At 41.4% G+C, this 25,286-nt stretch overlaps 1 protein-coding gene across 4 annotated transcripts; it reads left to right on the top strand.

Moving 5' to 3' along the window:
- Positions 1 to 8,084: 8,084 nt before the first annotated feature.
- On the top strand, positions 8,085 to 25,036 carry AKIRIN2 (akirin 2). 4 transcript variants are annotated; one of them, XR_005256189.1, is made up of 6 exons: positions 8,462 to 8,727; positions 19,272 to 19,415; positions 20,092 to 20,241; positions 22,847 to 23,040; positions 23,901 to 23,972; positions 24,284 to 25,036. XR_005256189.1 is itself a non-coding variant. In XM_038130757.1 (5 exons), the coding sequence occupies exons 1-5, from the start codon at positions 8,523 to 8,525 to the stop codon at positions 24,292 to 24,294; spliced, it is 582 nt and encodes a 193-aa protein (XP_037986685.1). In that variant the 5' UTR covers positions 8,085 to 8,522; the 3' UTR covers positions 24,295 to 24,982. The 4 variants fall into 4 exon arrangements, 2 of the variants coding, with proteins under 2 accessions (XP_037986685.1, XP_037986686.1); XR_005256190.1 differs by having other exon boundaries at positions 8,490 to 8,727; positions 20,107 to 20,241; XM_038130757.1 differs by lacking the exon at positions 22,847 to 23,040 and having other exon boundaries at positions 8,085 to 8,727; positions 24,284 to 24,982.
- Positions 25,037 to 25,286: the final 250 nt, after the last annotated feature.

Below are 25,286 nucleotides of genomic sequence, written 5' to 3'. Positions count from 1 at the left end.
CAGATCTGGTGTTCAGCTCTTTGTTTTTCTTTCAAAACCTTATTGAATGAGTTGTGCTCCTCTGCGTTCACTTCAAGGATACCACATTTTCTTTTGTCATGATAACTCTCACACTGGAATGCCTCAAACAATAAATGCAAAAATAAAACTATCTTTTCCATTTATTATTTTTAATAGCATCCCAATGGTTGTGAGCTTCGGATAACCACTCAAAAGGACATGCTGGAGGTCACAATGTAGAAAATGGACTAAACCCGTGCAAATTGTAGCTCAGGAAAGAAAAGCAGTGCCTTTTATTCAGGAATGTTCAGTTTATTACTCTCTATTTACACCTTATGTTGCCACAGGGATTGACAGCGGCAGTAGGTCTGGCCTGCTCATCTGCAGTGGGCTCTCTTTCCTATAACATTAAATGTAAGCATGTGTTTGGTGAGCAGGAGTATTGTAGAGAAACCTGCTACTGCTTCCACCCAAGCCAACAGGAAAACAAAACAGACAAGGAGTCAGAGCTTTCCTTTCTTTCCTTTTATTTAAATGTCAGTGTTTTATGTGGTTGTTTATTAAATAATAATAATACAATAATGCCCAGAGGCTCCAATTAAGACTGGGAAGTCGCTGCAGTGGGATTGCGCAAGGGCGGAGGAAGGGACGGCGGGCTGGGAATTGGAGGGCTCCCCAGCGGCGGGGAGCCGGGGCCGGGAGCCGGCTCCGCTCGGCAGGCGGGAAGGGACTGCTCTCAGCGCTCCCCGCCACCGGCAGCAGCGAAGCCTTTTGTTTGCGTGGGAGTTTGATGCTACTTTGGTTTTGGGGTTTTATTCCTTTGGGTTTTTTTTTTTTTTTTATGTCAATACACAGAGCAACCAGGAAGACATACAAAGAGGTTTTCTTCAAAGTAGCTGAGGGAAAAAGAAGAGTATATGTAGCTGTATATGCTAATTCTTAATAATTAAAACCAGAGTGCTGTGCTGGAGCTGTGCACCGGCTTTATTAGCTAATATTAAAACAAAGGGATGATTGCCTTGCACAGACATTTCGCCTTGGCAAAGCTCTGCTTGCTGCAGCGGAGCTACTACTCGCTTCACACCAGTGTGAGCACAGGATCAGGCCAGGAGCTCTCGGGAAGGAGTCAAAAGCTGAAAACAAAAGGACAAACAGGAGGCACACGGGGAGGACAATCCAGAGGAGTGGGATAAGAACAAGCATGTTACTCTTGGCAGAAAGCAACTGCCAAAAATTAGTTGTGAAGTCAGTCTCTTGCACAGTTCTTTTTGTTTTGTTATGAAACAGGATTTGTTTTTGTTATTGAGGAACAGGATATATTTCAGGAGAAGAATCTGAGCTGGATAGGTGTTATGGCAAAAGTACATTTTATGGGGAGATTTGATTGAAGGCAGTGTGGATTTGGTTCACAAGATGGGTGCAGTTGTTCCAGGCTTAAAGAAAAAATGGCAGCACGAGTGAAAGTCCTCTGAGGAAAGCCAGAGGAAGGAATGAAGAAGGGAAGGAAGTTATTAGAGGAAAGCTGGACTGGACCAGAATGTGTGGGATTGACATAAACCCCAAATTAATGCATCAGCAGAAGAATGCCAGGATCCAAAGGTGAAGCCTGAAACCGAAGGGATGAATAACCCAAGAACATCCAAGAAGGGTTGCAAAGGTGATGAGATGCTCCTGGTTAGTGAGGAAAAAGGGTGAGGAGGGCAGTGAAAACTTTGTCTCCTGAAATGGTGAACAGAGAGACCCTGAACTGTGGGTGAAAAGGAGAAACTAAAGATTCCCTGGGAGAAAGTTCTAGAAAGCTGGTTATTTACGAGCATCTTCAGGCTAGAGGTGACCTAAGTCTGGGGAAGAATTTTGGAAACAAGGTCTGAGGTGGGGAATTGGTCATTGGAATTACTTCACAGAAGAGCAAACATGACCTAAAACTAGCTTTCATATGAGAGGGGAAAAGGAGCAGATCAGCTTCAAGGATGACAGAATTAGCAGTGATGAGGAGAAAGGACAAGGAATGGGTTTGCCAGCAGAAGATGGGTGCTGTCTTTTGTTTTATGAATAGAAAAGGTATGCTAAATGAGAAGTACTGTACAGGATTGGCAGAGGGGAACAGAGGGGTGATTGATCAGAGGGGGAGAAGTAGGTTAAGCCATATATGTGTATAGATAGTAGAGCACACATATATAGCACCTTGCTTGGGAGACTGAGGAGCACCCTGGAGGTCAGCTGCAGCAGGAAAGAAGTTTCTGAGAATAAAACAGAGCCAGGTACTATCTGAAGAGAACAGAAGGATGGATAAGACAGGCAAGATAGTGACAGAGGAGTTGAACACTTAGTAGACGATCTGGAAAAAATAGGAGTTTTAAATCAAGTCCCCAGTTCTTCATTATTCAGCGCAGAAAACTGAGCTTAATACAAGCAAAATTTCCAGCTGGCTACCATGCAAAATTTCCAAGGAAGCAACAGGGGAAAGTACCTGCCCATTTCTTATGTGTTGCAAGTGAACTGAATCTACAGTGTCTCACACCTCCTCCTAGTTCTGAGGAAGTCAATAGGAGATAGTTAATAGATAGCTCAGTTGTCACTCTGTCCCATGCTGGCTTGTTCACTAACATACTGGCACAGAAGAAAAACTGACCTCTACCATATCTCAGCCTGACACAGCTGTGTAAGCTCACAGAGGATCCAGGCTCCAGACTACTGAAAAAGCGGAGATGTTCACAGCTCAGCGTATTTGACTTCAATGGCTCTTAATTTACATGTTCAATATTATTCACATTATTAATGCTTGGCCTGTAATTTTTTTTACCATTCCAGCTCTATATTTTTAGTTGACTCAATTCTACACTCCAATTAATATGCAATACCATGCTGCTCCTTAATCCTTAGAATCAATTATGAAAAGTTCTTCTACAAAGATGTAAGAGAACATTTTTGAAAAAAAAAAATCTTCTCATAAGAAGTTTTCCTTTCTGCTAAAGCACTGTACCAGTTTTTTTTTTAAGATTGATAGCAAAGCAGAGTTTAACATGGCGCAGTGTTTTTCCAAAATCCAGGCAGGGAAAATTATATATGAAGTTTAAAAATGTGAATTCTTAACAACAGTAAAAGGTAGGTAGAAAACCAATAGGCACAATGTAAAATGTTTGTATAAAAATGTTTGACATTGGGGGGTAAGGGTATTCAGGACATGGTGATATAAGGTAATATTTCTTTACGTTGCAGTAGCATTTCCAGTACCTGATGACACCGCCCTCCTTTTTTTGGTGATCCTACACAAGGTTGTGACTAACACCAGATAGAAAAGATTACTGATCCATGCTTTGCTAGTTGATGCTTTCCTGAAATCATTGAGGTAATTGCAGTAGTCAGAGCTGCAAAATTTTACTCAGTGCTTCCTAATTATTCTATATCCAGGTCTGTTAGCACAATTCATGCATATACACCAGTGAGTTTAGTAATTTTCTTTTTATAGCTTCAATATATTATTCTGAATATAGGTGAACTGACTCAAATGGGTTATTCCTGCTTCATATCCTTTCAAGTTGTCACATTTTAACTCCAGCCAGCAACTAAGTACCACACAGCCACTCCCCTGGTGGGATGGAGGAGAAAATTGAAAAGGTAAAAGTGAGAAAACTCCTAAGAGTTTTCTGAGATAAAGACACTTTAATAGGGCAAGCAAAAGCTGTGCATGCACGCAATGCAAAGCAAGAAGTCATTCACCGCTTTCCGTGGGCAGGCAGGCATTCAGACATCCCCAGGAAAGCAGAGTCCTCTCACACCCAACAGTGACTTGGGAAGGCAAATAGCACAACTATGAATTTCCACCCCTCATTCTTCCCCAGCTTTATATGCTGAGCATGATGCCATATGATGTGGAATGCCCCTTTCAGCAGTTGGGGTCAGCTGTCCCGGCTGTGTTCTCTCCCCGTTCCCTAAGCACCCCCAGCCCCCTCACTGGTGGGATAAGAAGCTGAAAAGACCTTGATGCTATGCGAGCACTGCCTAGCAAAAATGAAAATATCCCTGTACTATCGACATTGTTGTGGTCACAAATCCAAAACTTATCCCACATCAGCTACTGAAAAGAAAATCAACTCCATCCCAGCCAAAAACTGTAAACATCGGTAAAATGTTTAATCCCACTTTGACTTTGTAGTTATCATTTTGTATTGCAAAACTTCCTGGGTTATTCTTAGTAATCTCGTGTCACTGAAAACCAATCAATACCATAGAATCCCTTTTTGTAAAAATACTAAGCCTTACCTAAAGGCCACCTAACCCACAACTAAAGACTGGGGTTTATTTTCATCCACACCGGTGCTACTGGAAGAGTGTTCTGGACACTTATTCCTCTGGCACTTAAAAATCTTCCTGTTATTTTCAGTGTGGGTGAGGTAACTGACAGTTCCTGTATCACAACATAGTCTTCATCACTAAAATAGATCTCCTGAACTTATTTTTTCCTTGTGCTTTTAGGGAAAAATCATAGAATTCAACAATTAGTAGGGGCAATAACATTTAAATAACAACACTTTATTTTCGTGGGGCTTATTTTTCCCTTTTATGTTATTTTAATTGGCTCACATACCTTTTCCTGTATTGATTCTGGTTTTAATTAATATTTTCTGAATATATGTAAGTATATACAGTATTTTAGAGGAAATAGGGGTTTTGAATGTCTTTTATATTGGGAAATATACTTCTGTACTTCTGTTAGCAATACCTTAGTAGCTCAGGCCTAAGAAACAGATTTGTCCTATTGAAAGTCAGTGCATGTTATAGGTTCAGGTATAATTTTTGGTACAGTTTATCAGCATTAGTCAGCATCTAAAGAAGCAGAGCTGAGCTTCACCAACCTCCGCCTTTCATTCTTGTTCCCGTGTATCCTTTCCCTTTGGCCAGCACCATCTACATTCCTATACAGCAAAGCTGACTGAGAAATTTATTCCAGTTTTCTTTCAGCTGTTTTTTCCACCTTACAATTCCTGTACTAACCTCCATTTTTTTTTCAACTTAATTAATCCCTTCTCACTTGGCACCATACAAACACTTCACTGACACAATGGCAGATCACCACCACTGCATTTTGTCCACGAAATCTGCAACCACAGTGTGTGCCTAATACATAAGTAAGCAACCTTTGGTACCCATGTCCAAATTCAAGTGGCATGACACCACTTAAAGTGAATTTTGTTCACTTGTGGTGAAATGAATAAGTCCTAGAAACTGTTCAGCCAATCCGTGGTCCCGTGTTGGCAAGCACGACTGGTTAATGAGAAAGGAGCCACAGGTGAAGAGAGAAGAATATGGTTAGATGGTGTAGAAGAAAAGACAGAGCCTGTGATGTGGATCCTGCATCAAATGAAAAGGATGTCTCAAGAAAAAGGAAGAGGAAGCAAAGTCAACATGGTCTATAAAGAGGATGAGAGGAAGACTCAAAAAAAAAAACAAAAACAAAAACAAACAAACAAACAAAAAAACCCCACAACAATGGAGAAATGGAGCAATAGCACAAGGAAGGGGAAGAAAAGAATGCACAAAGACAATATTTGGTCCACTACGATGTTTCCATCACCATCCCAAAGCAATACCCTGAAAGAGTTACTTTCCCACCTCAGTCAGGGCTGTACAGAGGTCAAAATATTGTCTTGAGTCAGGATTTGCCTTTTTAACAGGTGTCATGCTCAAAGTACATATCCAATAAAATCTAGCACACCAGTTATGAATCAGCTCTCCCACTCCCAGTATTAATAAAATTTGTGGGTACTACTTATTTTTAAAAGATGCTTATAATATATAATTTTAAAGGCACCCCATGTAGCACATAATGGGGCACTGCAAATTGGTTATATAATAAGTAAGTAGAAGAAAGAACAATATAAACAGTGGTTTGCAGCCTTGACCCTATGGTGTTTCCTGCCACAATGAAAGTAAAAACACATGTTCCCTGACAACCATCAAGCACTTTGTCACTGCTGTTGGACATTTCGCTGCCTTAGGGCTTGTCTACATGCAAAGCTATGTTGATTTGTCTGGGTTTAATTTGCTGCAAAGGGCTATGTGAATTCTTATTTTGACCGAAATTAGACTTGCTTCAGTTTAGTTCAACAAATTAAAGGTCAGATAAAAGCCAAATAACTCTGTTGATTAGGACAATCACTGTTCTAATCAATTGCTCACAATTATAGTGCTGCCTGTGCTGGCAAAAGCTGACTTTCTAGTAGCTTATCTTGATGAAGTCTCACCTGATTCCTCAGACTGTCTTAATTGAGTTAAATTGTGCCTGAATGGTCCTTAAGATCTAGTGCCACACTGTTAATGTCACCAAATCTTTGCTTCTGCTGCTGAATGCAGAATATATATCTAACATAATAATTTCAGTGGGGAAGTACTGAAACGTAACCTTTTTTTTTTTCCACTACCACACCCAAACACAGGCACTTCTCAGCATACAAATGATGGCAGAAGCAGGGCACAGAGCAATCCAAACTAAACAGGTACATCATACCCACACTGAGAAACACCTGGGGTTCCCTCAATTCAAAGCCTGCAAGAGCAATTTTGCCTTAGTCCTGCTGGGATAAGTGCTTGGTAAGAATATTTAACACCGGTGCCCAAACACAGGGAAAGCTATATGCTTAGGGAAATGTAATGGAAATGAAGAATTAAACAAATGGAAAACCAGCCAGCATTATTCCAAAGAAGAGTGTCCACAGAAGTAGTTATACCAGTACACTAATAGTAGGACAATTGTAACACTGTAATAACATCAGCACATTTCCTGAATCTTGCTGCAGAGAAGCAGAACTTGTCTTAGTTTTAGAAAGGCTTGTCAGCATCCTTATTTCCAAGGAAACACTCCCAAGTACTTCCTCTTCAGAGGAACAACTCACAGCAGAGGTTTCATTTTGCAATTTTGCAGTATTAATTTTAGGCTAAGGCAACTCAGACAAGCATAAGATAAACTTCACCTAATTGTACCAACACTGTCACAAGCTATCTGTCTCAGAATAGTCTGTTGAGAAGGAAGGTTCTGCTAGGTCACCTCACCACCTGAAACCTCAGCTACCCCAAGAGCAGCACAACCACAGTGCCAGCACAATCAGATTGGTGTTTTGACTGATTGGGTGCCTTTACAGCTTAATTAATAATATATGCCACACACCAAACATGTACAGCAAATCCTGCTTCCAAAGGATGGTAAGGCTTGTGGGGTTTTTTTTATGCCATTAGAGAAAGCCTAGCTTACGCTTCAGAACACAATCGAAAAATACCAAAGTGTTAAAATTTTATGACAGCATATTCATAATTTTGTCTTTCAAAGACAAGATGTCTCTGTGTTTATGGTTAAATTACCAAAATTAGATACAGAAAACGTAAAAGTTACATATATTTTTGGGGTTATAAACCTCTGTTAGTTTTCCCACTGTGGTGACCTGTAACACAGTTTGTTTCTATCAGGAAGCTGCACAGGAAAGAGCTATACTCTTCCCAGCAGCAGCGTTATAGTTCTTTGAACCTCTTCCCTCACCACCCTCCTTAAGCAAGAATGTGCTTTATGCAACTGCAAGGAAACCACTCGGTTACGCCGTGACACAGATCCCGACATCGTGAGGCCTTTCCATGCGTGTCCTTAGCTGCCACCTCGGGCTCCCGCACGCTCCCTGCTCTGCCCCCACCACGGAGGCCACTAAACGCACTTTGCCCCCGATTTCACATGCAGACAAGCGCCACGCGGACGTACATCCGCCGCCTGGGCCGCCCGACACCTGCGCCCGCAGGAGGCAGGAAAGGACCGTCGCCCCTTTTGTGTGCCCGCGTCCCAAGGGCAGCTGCCAGCCCTCCCCCAGGGTCCCGCCGCGTCCCCATCCACACCCCAGCCCGCACCCTCCCAGGGGGGATTTAAACCAGCACCCGGAAGCCTACCCTGCCGCCGCGGTGCACGCCGGGAGCTGTAGTCCCAGCTCCCCACCGGCCATCGTGCCTTTGGGTGGCGTGGGCCGGGGCGGGGAAACCACGAGTCCCGTGAGCCACTGCGGCGGGGGGGCCCCGGCGTTTGAACCGGCGGCGTTGTTGTTGACGCCATATTGCTGGTGCGGGGGTTACGGCCGGGAGCGCCATCGCCGCCGCCATCGCCGCCGCCCGGGCCCTGCCATCGCCATCGCCCCGCATCGGCCGCCCCGCACCGCGCACCGGGGACCGGCACCGCGTCTCTCGGCACTGCTCGTGTCCCGCCACCGGCCGCGGGCGGAATTTGTCCCGGCCGGGCAGGGCGGAGCGGGCGAGGAGAGCGGAGATCCAGCTGGACTGAACCGGGGTTGCTGCTGCCGCTGCCGGGGCCGCTCCCTAGAGAGAGGCCGGCGGGGAGGCGGCGGAGGCGGCCCTGACGCAGCCGCCCCCTCCTTTCCCTTCCCTCCCCCCCAGCCCACTCCAGACAGCGGGGAAGACGCCTCTGGGCAGGGCCGGCTGCTGCTGTCTCCACCGCTGCCCCTCGCTCCGAGCCCCCTTGGCCGCTCCGCGCCATGGCTTGCGGCGCCACTTTGAAAAGGACTCTGGATTTCGACCCGCTGCTGAGCCCGGCGTCCCCGAAGCGAAGGCGATGTGCGCCATTGTCAGCCCCGGCCTCAGCCGCCTCCTCCTCCTTCGCCGCCGCTGCCTCCTCCCCGCAGAAATACCTGCGCATGGAGCCCTCGCCCTTCGGAGAGGTGTCGTCCCGGCTCACCACAGGTGAGGGACGCGGCGCTCCTTGCGCCCGGCAGCCCCCCCGGGGGCATTCGGCGGGGAGGGGGCCGGGAAGGCGGCCGGGAAGCGGGGAGGAGGAAGGGGGCGGGGGGGGGGGTTGGGTGGGTCTGGCGTCCCCCTCCAGCCATTTTCTGCCGGGCTGTGCGGCTGGCAGCGGCCGGGGCGATCCCTGCTCGGCTTGGCACCGAGAGACACAATAGAAATGGCCGTTTGCAGCAGGAGAGGAGGGGGAGGAGGAGGAGGGACGGGGAGGAAGAAGGGGGGGCGGGTTGAGCCGATGCGGGCTGGTGGCCATAGGAAAGGGGTCGGCGGAGGCGGGGGGGGTGAGATGAGACTGGAGAAAGGGACCCGAGCGGCGTGGGGGATGGGGGTGCTGTTGGGAGGAAGCTCGATCCTAGGAAATGAGGAGGCCGGCTTTTTTTTTTTTTTTTTTTTTTTTTTTTTTTTTTTTTTTTTTTTTTTTTCTCTCTCCTCCTTGTACCGCGGGCGCTTGGATGTGGCAAGGAGAGCCGCAGGGGCGAGTCGAGCTCCGGAAACGCTGGGGGCGGCAGGGGACAGGGGTGTGACCGAGGTGGGGCTGGGGTCGGGAGTCGGCGGGGCCTCGGTCGATCCCTTCCTCGCAGCCATTATCGGTGGGTCGAGGCGCCGGCACCTCCTCCCGTTGCTCAGACATCGGGGGAGGGCGAGGGGGGCAGGGCGGGGAGGCCGGCCTGTCATCCATCACCCGCAAAACGCCAGTGGGAAAAGGCAAAAGCGAATAAAACAAAGGGGTAATCCCACTTCCCAGCCCCTTAATACGGGCTATCGTCCCGGGTAACCCATTCTACGGTATCCTTAAAAGTTCCCTAGGAAACCCGAGCGTTGGAAGCGGTTGCGTGCGAGGGTGAGAATTGCCTTTAGGGCAGATAAAATGGGATCGGGCGGCCTCCTGCTCTCGTCTGGGAGACGCAGGGCAAGAAGGAAACCCTTTTACATTTTTAAGGTGCGAGAGATGAGTCAACCGGCGGCCCTAAAAGCTCGAGGTCTGCTTGTGTAATGGCTGTCAATTAAAAATCAACCGAGTTCTTTTTAGCAGCGAGTAGGGACAGAAGAAGGGAACTAATCTTGGTTGGGCACGAAGGATTGATGGGCCCGTGCCATGCTTAGTCCAGTGGGCACCTTCCAGCAGTGCACTCGGGGACGGTGCAGCTCGCGGCCATGAGAGGCTGTAGCGCCGAGGTATGGATGTACCCGTGTCCTTTGTGTGCAGGAAAAAAAAAAAAAAAGCCCTCTGCAGTTGTTGCAGCAGAATTCCTTCCGCCGTTGTGTTTGGTACTCCCTTTTATAACCCAAGTTGGCTCCAGGTTACCAGGCACTAAGTTTGAATGTTCAAATTGCCATCTACACGTAGGACAGTGCCTTGTTTCAATATTCTTAGTTCGGAAAACGGTGCCGTACAATACATTTTTTAGAGCTTTTAATCAAATAAGAAAAAATTGCTATGCAGGAAGTATAGAGGGCATACAGAGTAAAACTTGGCATCAGTGCCTTGATATTTTTTTGAACCTCTAGGAAAGGATCTTGAATGAGTCAGCGGTCTGGGATGAGGGTTGTGATGGATGGCACTCCCTGGTACAGCGAGGCATTGCATGTACTTAGAAATAGATATTTAAAATCAGACCGAATTTAATTATTTTAGAGGATAAGTGTTGCTTCTTTGCAGTGATTTCTTTTGATTTCTTTGAGGTTTGGAGAGCTTAGGTTATGAATATTTAATATAAATATTGTCTGGCCGGTAAATATGTATTGCTGAAAGGAGGCAAATCAATAAAATTTTCGGAAGAGACAACCTAGAGCAGTATTTGAGGTAATACCTAAGCTTCTACTCTAACCATTCTGAAGGGCTTAAAAACTGAAATGTTACTGAAATTAAACAAATACAGGCCTCTTTGTCTCCAGAGAAAATCAGAAGTGCAGGTGGTAATCCATGTCAGTAGGTGATTGGTGTACAGACAAGGGTGTATTTTATGTATAAAAAATGTGTCTAATATAATGAAGAGTGTATGACAGTAAATCAAAATGTCTCGTACGGCACTTGAAGACTCCTAAGCAAAACGTGAAGCATTTATAAGTTGTGCACGTTTACATGGGTTTTGCTTAAAAGCTCCCTCTGTGGTTTCCGTTACAGAAAAAAAAAGAATCTTTATACCGTGCTGGTATAAATGCATGTGTTAATCAGCTTGCTTGCCTTTAAATTTCAGTTGAATTTAGTGGCATTACCACACTGTATATATTTCATTTTGACTCTCACTAAGCAAAACAGAGCTCATAATTTTAAAGAGGCCTGTTGAAAGGTTGTCTGTGATTCATCTAGTTTTGTAAATGTACCTGTGAACTAATAGTTAGCATTTTTCCTGGTAGTCATTTGGAAGAATCAGATGGTTTATTCTAGAGCTCTGATTTAGGTTGAGGCCTAGTGTGCTGCAGAAATATATACTGCTTTTCATTAACTCTAAAATGAGTTCACACGACCATTTCTGATGGAGATGGCTGCATTAGGGTCAGATAAATCTTGCTGTATGTGTGAAAAGAATTCCAGTCCAATTTGAAAAGTGTTACCAAGTCACCATTTCGTGTTAGTTTTTGTGCTGGGAAATTTATTAACAGCCAGAATCCAGTTGACTTGACTTGGGCTTTTCTCAGCCTGCTACTGTAATCCTTAGATTTCCAGCACTCTTAAAAAGAGTCTGTCTGAATTCTGTGTAATGAAAACGTTCATATGAAGTCAGAGCTCAGGATATGAAGGCCCTGATGCTTGGGCTTTTAAGTTCATGCTTAAACCTTTTTCTTTTATCTGATACTCTGACCTGGTAGTGTTTGGCTTCACACAGTGGAGACCGTATCAGCACCAGGACTTCTTACCACATTGTTCCTCATTTCAAAAATGAATTATCTGGAAGTAGAAGGTTACAGATTGATTGAGGGGTGTGTGGGGAACTGAGAATACTGTGTGGTAGTCAGATGAGAAAACAGCTGTCTGTATAGAGTGGTCATAGACAAATAACCAACGTCTGTTTGAGAGAGGATAGGCTTATTCAAGATGAAATTTATCTCTCACAAGAGTGTTTTAATATTTTGTGGTTATTTGAACAGCTGTTAGGTCACTTCCAGTTTCTCCGTGAATTTGGCAGCCAAACTGTAATTGTGGCTTTACAGCCTGTACTTTCTGTGGAATTGTGCTTACTGGCTTCAGCCATACTCATGAGTATGTTTGCTAATTTTTGAGTAGCATTATTTGCTTGTAGAATGATGTTTTTAAAACCGTGTTCACTATAAGCAGTGCAGAACATACCTGCCTGGTGTAAAACTGGTTTAGTTTTGAAAGAGTGACTCCTCTTAAATATTTTTCTACTGCTTGAATACCACAGATGAGTTTTAGTTTCATGTAAGTTCTAGCTATAAATGAGACTGTTTTGTGTAATCAGAATAACTGCACCTGGGTCTGGATGCTGCCTGTGTGTTATGCATATACTTGTTGGTTTTCCTCTGAGGTCCAGAGGACGCTTTTCTGTTTCAAAGCTGTTAAATGAATTCAGGGGTAAAAGGAGAAAACATTGGCAGTATTATTTCTCTGTTCTCTGTTGGATGTTTTGGAACCATTGTTTACATTTTTACCCAGGTGAAGGATTGGTTGGGAGTGGGGAAAAAAAAAGAAAAAACTACACTTAAATTTTTTGAAATTCATAGGCAGGTTAGTTGTTAAAAGCCTGCATGTCTGGACATTTCTCAGATTGAAGCTACAGCGGGAAATACAGTTAAAAGAAATTTTGGGGACAGAAGGGAGACATAACGGGATTTAAATCTCCGAATTCCTGGTTCATAGAAACACTGAAGGCAGACTGAGATCGCAAGGTTTTTTTCCACACTTCATCCAAAACCAGAGGTTAACTTGAAAGACCTCTATGCAGTCAAAAAGGATGAAATAATTTAAAAGTCCACCGACTTGAGCACATGTAGTTTTTCTTCCATTTGAAACATTCATCTGCTTCAGCACTTCCCCAGCAACTAACTAATGTTGCAAACTAAAACCGGAGTGGGTGGAGCTGTTGAGAACAGGCCTCTCATCGGGGTCTCTTTACAAACAGAAGGTAGATGAATTTGCCTTTAGAATGTCCTTTTTCTTTCTCGGAAAAGTCTGGAAAGAGATTGATGTAATTGACACAGTTTTGCAAAGTTAATGCTAGAAAATGTCTTTGACCTTTTTGAATAGGAGGAGCTGTTAGTCTTCCCCGTGGGCTGTCCTCCTGCGACCTTTGAGTTGCCCTCTTGAGCTAACTGAACTACTTCTGTCTGAAACTTGGTCAGGCAATGGCCAAGCATAGGTTTGGCTTTTAAATGAACAGATTCGGTGGCTTTGGAATGTGACATATTAGTAGTGCTGCATCTCTTTCTGCTTAATTTCTGTTTTGTTAACTTATCCACATGTGTATTTATTGCTAAATTGTCTCGGTGAAATGCCAAGTTTCTCATTGCGCTCCAGTATTGCAGAAATCATTTGGATTTTAAAAACCAAAACATTCCCACCCCTTGAAAAAAGTCATGTAATGGCTGCATCTGGACTTCAGAATTTAATTTATATGAGAAATTTCTGTATAGATGCCTGTGGTGACTGTAAATGTTAAATACCCTTGGTTGTAGATGTCATAAAATGTTAAAGCCCTTTTTTTTTTGTTTCGATGGCAAGTCTGATAAATGCAGTGTGACAGTTTTTTATGTGAAGGGAAAGATGTAATTGCTGTGTGTAATACATTTTGTATTGCTTGATTTATTTTTCATTCCTCAATCCCTTAATCGGGAGAACTGGGACTTCCTGAAATAATACATTTGCAGAATGAGCTAACGCATATGTGAACATCATCCATGCTTGGGGAACCAGAACTTTTGTCAGCCTGCAGCCTGGAGTAACTGGATCTCCTGAGGTGGCCTGCTCTGTGTTCCAGTCTGTGGCAAGCTGCTTCTGTCCCTTCTGCAGCGATAGCCAGTGGCTATGGGTGTCAGCATGCACCCGTTATCAGTGTTTTCTCTCTGGCTTAGAGCATGCTCCTGTGAGGGGGAGCATGGTTTCCAAAAGTACATGTCCTGTTACTAACCTCTTAACACGCCTAATTGAGAAGCACAAGTGGAGTGGTTGACATCTGAGACCCAAAGCAAGAGAGTAAGAGGAATATTTGGGTTGTTTTAATTTCTGTCTCTGCCAGGGTTCCCTGGTTAAGTAGAAAAAAAGCCCTGAGGAATACTTCTATCCATTGCTCTTCTGCAGTTCTGCCTTTAGGGGAATCTGGCATCTTAATTTTAACATTGTATGTCAGTAGTCTGGTGGGGAGACCAAAAGTAGGAATGTGGTAACATCAGCTAGGTGTTGAATAGGGTTGAAGGCCTAATGGAAATGTTATATATTAATTTGAACTAGGATAGTGGAGCAGTTTTGCTTTAACAGAAGCTGAAATCCCTAAAGATGTATGCCACTGACATCAGGATGGCATTTGAATGATTGCTTAGAAGAAATCCCAGGCATGGTTCAAGTTTGAATGCATATGTTGAATGGTGCCATTGCCAACTGAAACCTGAGCTAAAGGTTCCATTTCAGGCCTGGAAGACTGCTACTCTGATTTCAGCGCATTGAGTCACCTTCCTGTGTGTTTTGCTGAATTTTCCTTTAGGTGAATGAGAGAAGTCAGGAACTGTGATGAGAGATTGATAGTTTAAAAATCAAGCCCAAAGAAGAAAGTCCTTCAGGTGTAACAATCAGCACCTTCATAGTTGATAAGCAGTTATTAAAATGAAGAAAATAATTGTTTGCCTTTTAAACTTTCTAAGTTGAACTGCTGTTTCCTTTGTACATAATTTCTAGGTAATTACAGGTCAGGGTGAAGTAATTAGATGGCAGAATTTTGAAAAATACTGACTTGACTTCTTTTCATGAATTAAAGAAAGTAGAAAGACTACATCACTCCTTGGAAATTAATATTTGGCTTTGCAATCCATTAGGGTGACAATTATATTTCAGATGTCAAACTTGAAGTCTCATTTACCCTGTTCATATTTCATCCTCTCTTCATTTGGAAATCTTTGTTCTCCAAATGGCATCTCAAGTTCTGAAAGGTCTTAATGCAGAATTTAAAGAACCTGTGTACTCAACTTTATGCTCTCAGTACGCAGCTCTAGATAAAAAAAAAAAAGAGTATCCATGTATTTCATTATATTTGGGGTGTATTTGACTGAATCCTGGATGCCTTCGGTGGTTTTGGTGAGACGATAGCACTTTTCATTTGTCATTCTTGATCTTAGCCTTGAACCTGAAGGAGAAGGGAGGCATAAAACAGATTATTGTGTGACTGGTAGAGATTCATAGTCATGTTGAATTTGAAATGCTATTTATGAAGTACTAATTCATTTCGGTGTGTTAGCAGTGTGTCTTTTTCTTGCTGCTACCCCATATTTGCAAGTCTGATTTTCACTTTTAGCACCTCTGCCTGGTGTTTCCTGTTAAATAGCTCTGTGCTTTCAGAGGCATCTCTAACCAGTAAGAAACACTGAGATTATGAAGAAACTGAGGATAGGCTGCAGTGATGTGTGTTTCATCATATTAAATATATTCCTTTTGTAATCTCAGATCAAATAATTGTCTGATGTACAATATCTCATTTGAACTTAGTATATGTTCAAGGTGGATAAAAGCTTTTATTTAAAATATCTAATAAGGTGTGATATACGTGATGCAAGTTCTCACTTAAATTTCATAGTCTTAGAGAAGGTGATAGTAGATTTTCTTTAATGAGTGTACTTTCAGATTCTAAGTTTTTATATATAAAATAATTTGTTAATTAAAATACATGTCATTGTTTTAAGAATAATTTGGGCCTCCACACTGAGGCACATAAAAAAACTACGTTGTGTTTGACACAAGTTCAGTGCACATTTTAAGTCAGTAGTGCACTGCAGAGAGAGTGGAAGTTGGAGGAGTTAAAAAACTGAACTTGAAAAAGCAGGAAGGTTTTCTGGAAGAAAAGTAGGTTGGATCTACTGATTCTAGGCTTTGTTTAACTGGGTCAGAGTTTTAAAATTCTTTACAGTTAGATGTCTGCTGTATAGGTGGTGTTCAGAAGTTGTCTGGTTTGCATTACCTTGATATTTCATGGCTTCCTGCAAGTGCTGAGATACTTCAAAAATGTTGTTAATATATTTGTGTGGAATTAGAAAGCAGACCAGTCAATGGGCAAAGTAACTTGGTGCATTTAAGCAGTTTTTCTTACTATATTAGATTATTTTAACTTGGCAATCAGATTTTCACTTAAAATGAGTCATAAATATTTTGCAGGCTTACATCTCACTTCACAGTCAAGTAGTTTTAAGTCTAAGATTTTATGCTACTGTAGGTTAATAAGAATGGCTACTTAGTCTTTGGTGATATAAAAATGTGCCTGCTTTATTTGAAACATTCCTGGTCTCATCGTTCATGTGAGATGTCAGTGAAAGTTTGGTGCTATGTTAAACTTGCATTTCTTGACTGTTAATCTCCCTTTTATAAGTGGTGGAAATGGGGAAGTATAAGGTGAGTCAGTCTCCTTGCCCCCTATCAGCAAGGTACTGAGTGTGCCTTGCAGTCCAGCTCTGTGTGCTGAGCAGTTGTGCCTTAATCTTTTAAGTTTAGTCTGAATGGAGGAATAACATTTACCAAACCAGGTTATGGGCATGCTTAGCAAGTGTTCAGTCAGTGCTTAACACTTCAGGTTTTTTTTCTCCTCGTTGCAGTTTGCAGTGTAGTCAGTGTCATGTTCAGATAGTGCTTTCTCTTGAACTTTGCTTAGTTCTATACCTTCAGCTGAAGTCATGGTAATGCTAACTGTTGTCAGGATGGGGATCTCCAGATCTGTCAGTAGTGTTTCTTGAGATTTTTGATTTTCACAGCAAGATTTGAAGGTGGCAATTTAGAAAGTGTTGCCAAATCAGAGGTAGATGAGATTCCTGTAATGTCATTGAGACTTCTTGTCCACAATTCAGTATAATTTAGAATAGAGTCATGTATCTTTGGTGCACAAATCTTGGTTTTCTGTCCTAGTTGTTAGTGTTTTCCCAAAGTCCACACCTGATTTCTCTGCCTCCTCTCCCTGTTTCCCCCACACACCCCTCCTTGCTTTTGCTCCTTCTATCCTGGCTGGTATTTTAACATTTTCTCTAAATTATTCCTTGTTTAATTTCTAGGTTTTGTTAGGACTGAAGGAGACATGGCATATGATTATTGATTTAGCTCTTGCAGTTTCATCAGTTGAGCAGAATCTGTTTACTTTTTTTGTCCTTAATGATTTTGGTGGTTAATGTGGTTTGAGAATGTTTCTGCAAAAAGATGAAAGGAGAACTGTAGAAAATATTTTAATTTAAGTTGTTACACCTGAAATTTGGCTGATTTTTCTGCAGTTCACATGAAGTTAAGAAAGCATGGCCAGGACAAAGTAGTCATAGTGAAGGATGGTCATGGCCTGTTATGTTCTTCAGTTAATACAAATGCAGTGTGAATATGTGCTGTCATGTTTCTCACAGTGTAAACATGCTTTAGGACAGGTGATCATGTGAGCTAATTTGGTTCCCATTCAGAATTACGCAGTATCACTGGAGCCAGAGCAGCACTTGATTTTGAGGAGAAGTATTGTTCTGCCACCATAATGCCATTGAGTATCAATATTGTTAGGCCACTCTCTGGGTGATGTGTGTATGCACATGATCAGCTCTGCATGGGTTTCTGTTTAATTTTGGAAGCCTGGCTGCATCTTTGTTTAAGATGATTTAAGATGTACTGTACAGGAGTGTGTGTATCTTGTCCTACAGAAAGGATGAATCCTCCATTCCCCCCCCTCCCACACACTTTCTTGTGGTTTCTTCTCTTAATTTACCTGCTGTGCTTTTTTATTACTGTTTTATTACTGTTTTCTGCATTTGCTCCTTCTTTGAACCATATTTCTGACCTCCCATTAGAGAGTTGAAAATTTTACAGCTGCAGGCTTGGGAGTGAAAAGGTATCAAGTCCTTAATCAATGGACAAAATCCAAGAAGCTCCTTTTGTGACACTCCTGTTTACTCAAAACAGTTTTCTCTCTTTTTATAAATTGGAAATCTCTAGACTGACTCATGGAATTGAACCATGACAGTATTTAAACATCTGAACTGAGAATTGTGTTTGCTTCCACTTGGTCTAGCAGAGGCTTCAGCCACTGACTGAAGAGGGTGGTAGCTGAAGTTACCTGCATCACATGGTTCCTTATTGGAAATGTTCAGATGTGGAACCTCTGTAGCATATGGATTACAAACTTGAAATGTGGTTTAAGTTTTCATGCTGTTGTATTGGCAAAATGTGACATAAATAGGAAAGGTCTGAGTGGAGTCCTTTGTAACTCTGACATGATCATGTGAATTTATGTGTACCTGAGTTTTGAAAAGTTGTCCTTGCTAAAACGTCTAGAAATGTCATTGGAAGCCAATTGTGCAGATAATTTTTTCTTGAAGCATTTGAGCATTTAAAAGTAAGAGTTCGCATAAAGGACGAGAACCTTTGGAAATTTCTTTATGGGAAGAATGTAAACAGTAGAAAATTACTTCTTTTTTCTTGAATATTTTACACTGCCAGAGGATATGCAGTTAGGCCACTGATGCACCTGAGAGCCATTTGGTATATATGTGGAATTTCAGAGAGAAGGCACACAGGATTAGTAGTTCCTGTTGCAAGGATTAGTTTTTCCCTTATGATTCTGCAGTGAAGATGAGATTATTAAAATAACTTGCTGTACTTCATTCATTGCAATCAAAAGCTGCACTACATATTGCTGTACTCCTTTAAAAGAGACTGTTGATCCATCCACTGTATTTTATGTGGATACATTTGAGAATTTCAAAAATGTTGTGGAAGGCTTTTGTATTTCTCCTGTCAGTTTCCAACTCTTTGGTATTTTAACCAGTAGGTGCTTAATGCATATTGTCTAAATTGTGTTTTCCTCTTCACTGTGCTGCCTGTAGGACAGCCTACAGAGAAGAATGGCAATTCGTGTGGAAGTTTTATTCTTGAATGTCTTGTTACTCTTAACTCTATGAGTGATAAATGCTGTGTGGGAGTGAAAGATTAAATTAAAGATGAAATATATGAAGTGAAGATAATTAATACTAGTATAAGTTTTACAGCCAAATTTTTATCCATGCAGATTGTATCATTCCTAAACTTTAGGATGCTGGATTTTTTTGTTAGCAGTACTCTGGTGCCAGTACTTGACCTTAAATAAGAACATTTTTGCTGGCGTTCTCCTGGTGAAAACAGCCTGGGTTACCTTTCTTTAAATTATGTCTTAGGTAAGACATTGTTTTTGCAGGTCATTTTTTAAGAGTCTGTCTATCCTTTATCCTTTATCTGCTATTTATCTACAGCATTTGATGTTTGAGTGGAAATGGTGAAATGTAATGATGATTATTTTAGGGTTTTTTTGTTGTTTTTTTTTTTCTCTTTTTAGAACAAATTCTGTACAACATAAAACAGGAGTACAAACGCATGCAGAAGAGAAGACATTTAGAAAATAGCTTCCAGCAGACAGATCCTTGTTGTTCTACTGATGCACAGCCACATGCATTTCTCCTCACTGGACCAGCTTTGCCAGGTACTCAGATAATTCTGTGTAATTTTCCTATGTTTTCTTGAACTCTGCTTGTGTAAACAACTTTTTCTAGTTACTTACCTTCTCACCAGTTACTGTTGTTTTTTTGGCCATAAATTGTGTGTAATTCTGCTATATTCTGTTATTCTGTCAGATTCCATTTGAGTAAATAGTTCTCCCCATTACCTGTTGGATCTGACACGTTCCCACTAGTTACTGCTGCTTTTTTTGGCAGTAGTGCTATTGGTCTGGAAGATGGTAGCTTTGCATTTTAAAAACTGGTCAGACAAAAGCCTGGCCTTGTTTTCAGGAGACCATCCTGCCTGCTCTGTCACTGATAGTGTAATAGGCTTTCGCAAAGCAGCTGTCTTGGCACCAATATGCTGTACTATAATTTTTATATAAAATAGAAGCTTAAATTTGTATGTGGCAACTGCCACGTAAATGGTGTTGACAGTGTTTGTGTGACCTTCCTGGGGTTGTCCATTGCAGATGTCTTCCTTTTTGAGCATCCAGTTCTGCGTCAGTAGTAATTAGGAGGATCAAATAGCAGAGCAAATCTCCTTCAAATGTTTTGTGAAGTTCCTTAATGTAAAAGGCGTGAAAAAACCTGATTATAAAAAACTGCTTCTGTTCTACTTGTGATTGTAAATTGGTATGCCCAAATATTTACTCTTAGGTACTTCATCTGCAGCATCATCACCATTGAAAAAAGAACAGCCCCTGTTTACTCTCAGACAAGTTGGAATGATCTGTGAACGTTTGCTGAAAGAACGTGAAGAGAAAATCCGTGAAGAGTATGAAGAAATTTTGACCACAAAACTTGCAGGTATCTTACAGTTCAGAATAATACAAGTCTCGGTGATTTTGAAAGCTTAAAACTTCTCTTATTTTTGTTACAGTGTATGTTTTTTTCTGACCTAATCTGATGAAGGAATGGAGTTGCATACATGACAGAAAAAAATGATGTTTACTCCCTTTGATAGGTTTTTTCCTTCTGTGCTGCTTTGGATAGAAAGTATGACTCTTAGTTATTACTACTCAGTGAGTGAAGACAGTGGTTTTATTTCAGTTAGAACTTTCTCTTGCTGTTGACAGTTTCCTTTTTTTTTGTTTTTTTTTTTCTTCTTCTTCAGAAAGACTGCCTGTAGAGCTCTTTTTGAAGGACTGGGTTTTTTTGTTTTGTTTTTTTTCCTGCTTGGGAACTGACTTCCTTTTTCTGGAATTTGGCAAGATGACAGTACCTAAGATTTCCCTTTCTCTTCCCAGTACTTAGCATTACACTGCTGCCAGCAGTGTTTGGTATCTGCTTGAGAGTCAGTTCAGCTGTTTTTCTGATGCTCCATGTTGAATTCTTGTATTTTACAATTCAGCTGAAATTCTTGGCACCTGATGCCAGCTTATCTTTCCATAAAGATCATGCTAATGTCAGCACTGTAAATATGACCTTTCTTCAGTTTTTGAGGTCCTTTACTTCTAAGCTTCTTGCTAGCATTTGAGCACCTAAATTCTTGTGCTTTCACAGTATGATGTGGGGTCTAATTTAATATTTAGTGTGATGATAATGAAAATCTGAGCACACTGTTCTACAGATGGGCTTTTGAATGCCTACAGCTGTTGTGCTTCCCACCTGAAAACACATCAGAATTAAATGGCAGGTCTCTTCAGGTGGGACTAAAACCTTTAACAGGCGTGCACATGCAGAAAGTCACCAGGCTTGTGGGTTGCTTGTGATAGTATTGTCTCTGCACCTGAGATCCTGTTCATGTTCTGCACCTGCTGATCTGCCATTTCTGTGTAAGAAATTGCTATGGTTCTATGTCCCTCTTAAATCTACATCTATTTAAAACTATTACTAAAGCCATGAATACTTCTTCTGCTTTGAGCCTGGTGATCCATTTCAGTGTTATTCTTTTTAGCCTGCTTCAGCCTGATGAATTAGGACTCTGTGGAACTTTTTCTCCTAATTCATGTATGTTAGGAACTGGGTCATTTCCTGTATTTTCTTAAATTCATTTCATTTAGCAGGGTTCATAACCATTTGAAGACCAGATAGATTTACATTTGTTCCAGACACTTTTGGAGTACAAGCTTGTAGTTATTTACAAACAGGAAGCCCCTTCTGTCCAGTTCCGTACATGTGCTCTGTCTCTTAGTCCCAAAAGGAGCATTGTTGGGTTTGTTTTTGGAAAAGGGAGGGGATTGAATTTTATCTGGGAGTTGTGGTTTAGTGAGATGATTTAGGTTTACTTGTTCTTACCATGGTGCTCACCAAAAGAGCAATTAGGAAGATCATGTTACTGCATCACATACATTAAGCCAGTAATATATTTTCAACATTATACAAGAATTTAAAGACTGGCAAAAGAATTGAGACATTCCCTACATGGAAGGCCAGCTATGGTTGTCTGCTGACAGAATGGTTATATCCTTTTCTAAACTTGATGCAGTAAGGTGATACTCCTTGTTACAGAAGTTAAGTCAAAGGAAGTGTAACTGGAAATTCCATAATAAATCTCAGTTGAATAGCTTCTTTCAAGTGACTTAACTGAATGTTTGTATCTTGGGTATTTTCTAAATCAGAATTGTCATGTAGGTATTTAGCCAGATACTGCCTATTCTTTCCTTCTTCCATGTTCTTTGCAACAAGGGTTGCTTTTCATGCAGAATGTTTGGTAAATGGAAAACTCAGATCATTGTAATGCCCTGATTTCTCTTCCTGCCTCTGTTACCTGAAACTGCTGTGTTAGAGCAAACTTGGTTTTGCAAGAGCCTTAGCTCTTGAAAAAGGTTCTAAAGAATCTCTGAAAAACAGCCTTTTATAGTATTGTAATTGCATTTGTGTTCATGTCATTTAGCCACCTGACTTAAAATAATTAGGATGTGCATGATATAGTGATGTAAGTATTTGTGCAGTGTTCACTTAAATTCTCAAGTAGTTAACTGTAGGCTGCTCCTACCTTTGGATTGCTAGCTTCTGAATCTGAATGTCACAAGAAAGGAGCTTTTTTAGTAACTGGATTTTAAAAAAAAATTTGCCATAGTTCTAAGATGATGTTACAGAGCAGCTGTGTATGCTGACTTCCACCTTAATAGAAGAACATTTGCGAGTTTGATTTTGGCCTTTAATACATACTTCTGGGAAAAATTCTAGTTGGTGTTACTTTTTGGAATTGTTTCAGTGCACTGGATCCTTCAGTCTGCTCTTTGTGTTATTTTGTTGTTTGGCTGAAGTCCTCACACGGCTGCTGAAAAGCCGCCGGTCAGAACTGCAGTGAAACAGGTCCTGCTTGTGGGCAGAGGGGAGCTGGCCACCGTGACCGCAGGCCCCCTTGGTCAGGGATGAATGTCTTTAGATCTTTGGGTCCGCTCCATACTTTGGGCTGCTGCTGCTGCACTGCTTGCTGATTACTGATACCCTGTTTACTTCAAAGGTGAAGCTCATCCCTGCAAGAGGATGGGGACTTTATTGGGGCAAACCTGTGGGACTAGGAACCACTACAAATCTAACTGCATTTTTGGTTGAAGATTGCCTTCTTTGACCTTGCCCTTTTCTCAGAACACCCCACATTGCTGCACATGTATTTTTCCACAAGGGAGGAAGGGGAATGGAGAGGAGCGGCATCTGGTAGATATTACTCTCCTTGTTCAATTTCCTAATTCTGAAAGGTGATATCCTGCTGATGAGTGCAGTATTAAAACTGAATAAAATATTGCAAATGTATTTGTATGTATGTGTGTATAGAAAGAATAACCTTTCTGGGAAATAACAGGTCTTAGTTCAAATCCAAGTATGTTTCATATCACAGTTTCATTTCAGATGACACAGTAACTGTTTTCATGCAGTCCACAGTCAACTATATGTCTCCCATAGTAGCTACTTCTGTGATTAGAATTACTCAAAAGTTAGTTGCTTAGCATTTCATCCTTTTAGTTTCTTGTTTACTTTTGATTTTCTGGCAGTCAGCAAATATGATTTCTAACTCTGTAGCAAATCCCTTTCCTGTACTTTTGTGTTTCCATTTCATTAAATTAAATTTCTTACATCTGGTAGTGGTAGGAACAGACAAATTATGTTTCCAACCCTAGCACTGACCATTATATCACGTTTTCTACTCTGCCCCCATTATGGATCTGTAAAATGGGCTCACTTCATTTCTTCAAAATACGATGTGTGATACTTAGCAGGTGTGAGGTATATTGAGGTCTTTGTTATTACATGCAGCATAATTCTCTTGGAGTTTACTGCCATCTTTCTCATTTACAGAAGTTTGTAGGGGAGAGTCTTTTAATGAAGGGGACATTGGCTGAGTTGTTCTGGAGGATAAAAAAGAAATGGCAGCTATGAACTGTATTAAGTTATTTAAAACTACTGCTAGTTTGGGGTGTGTTTAACTTGTATGGTTTCTGAGTATAAAAATTTGCCCTGAGTATTTTTCTGCTGGATTTAAACGTGATACTCATACTTGTAATGTTTCATCCCTGCAGAACAATATGACGCATTTGTGAAGTTCACGCATGATCAGATCATGCGACGATATGGAGAACAGCCTGCCAGTTGTGAGTATCCCTTTCTTCTGGTCCCTGAAGCATTGAATTACCAAGTGTTCAATAATGTAAATGGCCATTGTTTGCTGTTAAGCTGTTAGGCCCCAAGGTAAAATACTCGAAATAGAGAATATGGAATATTGAGATTGAAAGGGAGGTGTGAGGAAAAAATGCAGCTTGTGTTTAAAACATCTAGACCTGGTTTCCCATAGCATGCTGGAGTTTAGTTTTGAAACCAGTTTTGATACTACCATAGAAGGTTTGCACAGAGCTGATACTTGTTACTGCTGTCATTAACTCTTCTTTTTTTTTTCTCTTTCCAGATGTTTCATGAATCACACTTTCTGCATATGTGGGCTGCCCTATACACCCTGTTTTATTGTTGCAAGCTGTCCCAGTAAAGACTTGCAGCAATGCCATATTTTTTCCCCCCTGTGAACACAGGTTATTTCAAGCTTTTGTCAGTGGCAACCACTCTTATGCAGCAACTGGTTTTGGAGTGCTCCCTGATGTCAGTACCACCTGGATGTGGACCTTTGCTACCTGTAATAATACCAGTGGCCTCATTTGCTGTATCATTACGATTTGGCTTCTTATGTTAATAAGTTTGAAAAAGTAAAGGATTAAAGCTGGTGTTCTAGAAGTTGCCCTTCACTGGTTGTGTAAATAAAAACGTAGAATGACACTTCTGACTGAAGTTAGTGTGGTTTTCATAACTGTGCACTACAACAGAGCTGTAATCACAGTTAAGTTAGAATGTAATCCCAGGACAATTTTAAGCAAATAGCCCACAGTACTGCCTGTGAAATAGTGAAGGAGGGCATTTCTGTATTCCATGACTTTTTTGGGGGTTAAGAATGGGTTTATATGATTTCTCATTTTTGTAGTTTTTATTTATTCTATCAGTCTTTAACAAATGTTTATTGCTGCAATTTTTCAGTGTATCATTGTTTTACTGCCCTTGTAGTACTGGAATTTAGTTGGAAGAATAAAACATTTACTTCTAATCTGTTCGTTTTTAATACGCAGGTGGAACTTTTGCTGTGTATGAATAAACTTAAATCCGAGTGTTCAAATGAAAACTTTATTTACTAGCAATAGTGGGTGGGTCAGTTTTAGATCAGGAGAAGGAGGTGGATTAAAATCTCAGGTCATTCTCAGAGACAGAGAAATCTTCCTTAGATCGGCTGGAGTTTTTCCTGTTGAGGAAGCGTTTGGTACAGAATGGACACACAACTGGTGATGTAACGTGCTGCAGCTGACTCAAACAGCAGCTGCACTTGCCTTCCTTCAGATTTCAGTGACACATTAAAGGAAATCTGTTCA

Source organism: Motacilla alba, chromosome 3 (genome assembly GCF_015832195.1).
Source record: "Motacilla alba alba isolate MOTALB_02 chromosome 3, Motacilla_alba_V1.0_pri, whole genome shotgun sequence".
NCBI lineage: Eukaryota > Metazoa > Chordata > Aves > Passeriformes > Motacillidae > Motacilla > Motacilla alba.
Note: the sequence above shows the minus strand (reverse complement) of the source record. Positions and strands in the feature narration are given on the sequence as shown.

Coding starts and splice junctions, on each gene's coding strand:
- AKIRIN2 (XM_038130757.1), top strand. CDS start 8,523: ATGGCTTGCGGCGCCACTTTGAAAAGGACTCTGGATTTCGACCCGCTG. Junction 19,416..20,091: donor CACTGGACCAGCTTTGCCAG/GTACTCAGATAA, acceptor ATTTACTCTTAG/GTACTTCATCTGCAGCATCA. Junction 20,242..23,900: donor TTTGACCACAAAACTTGCAG/GTATCTTACAGT, acceptor TCATCCCTGCAG/AACAATATGACGCATTTGTG.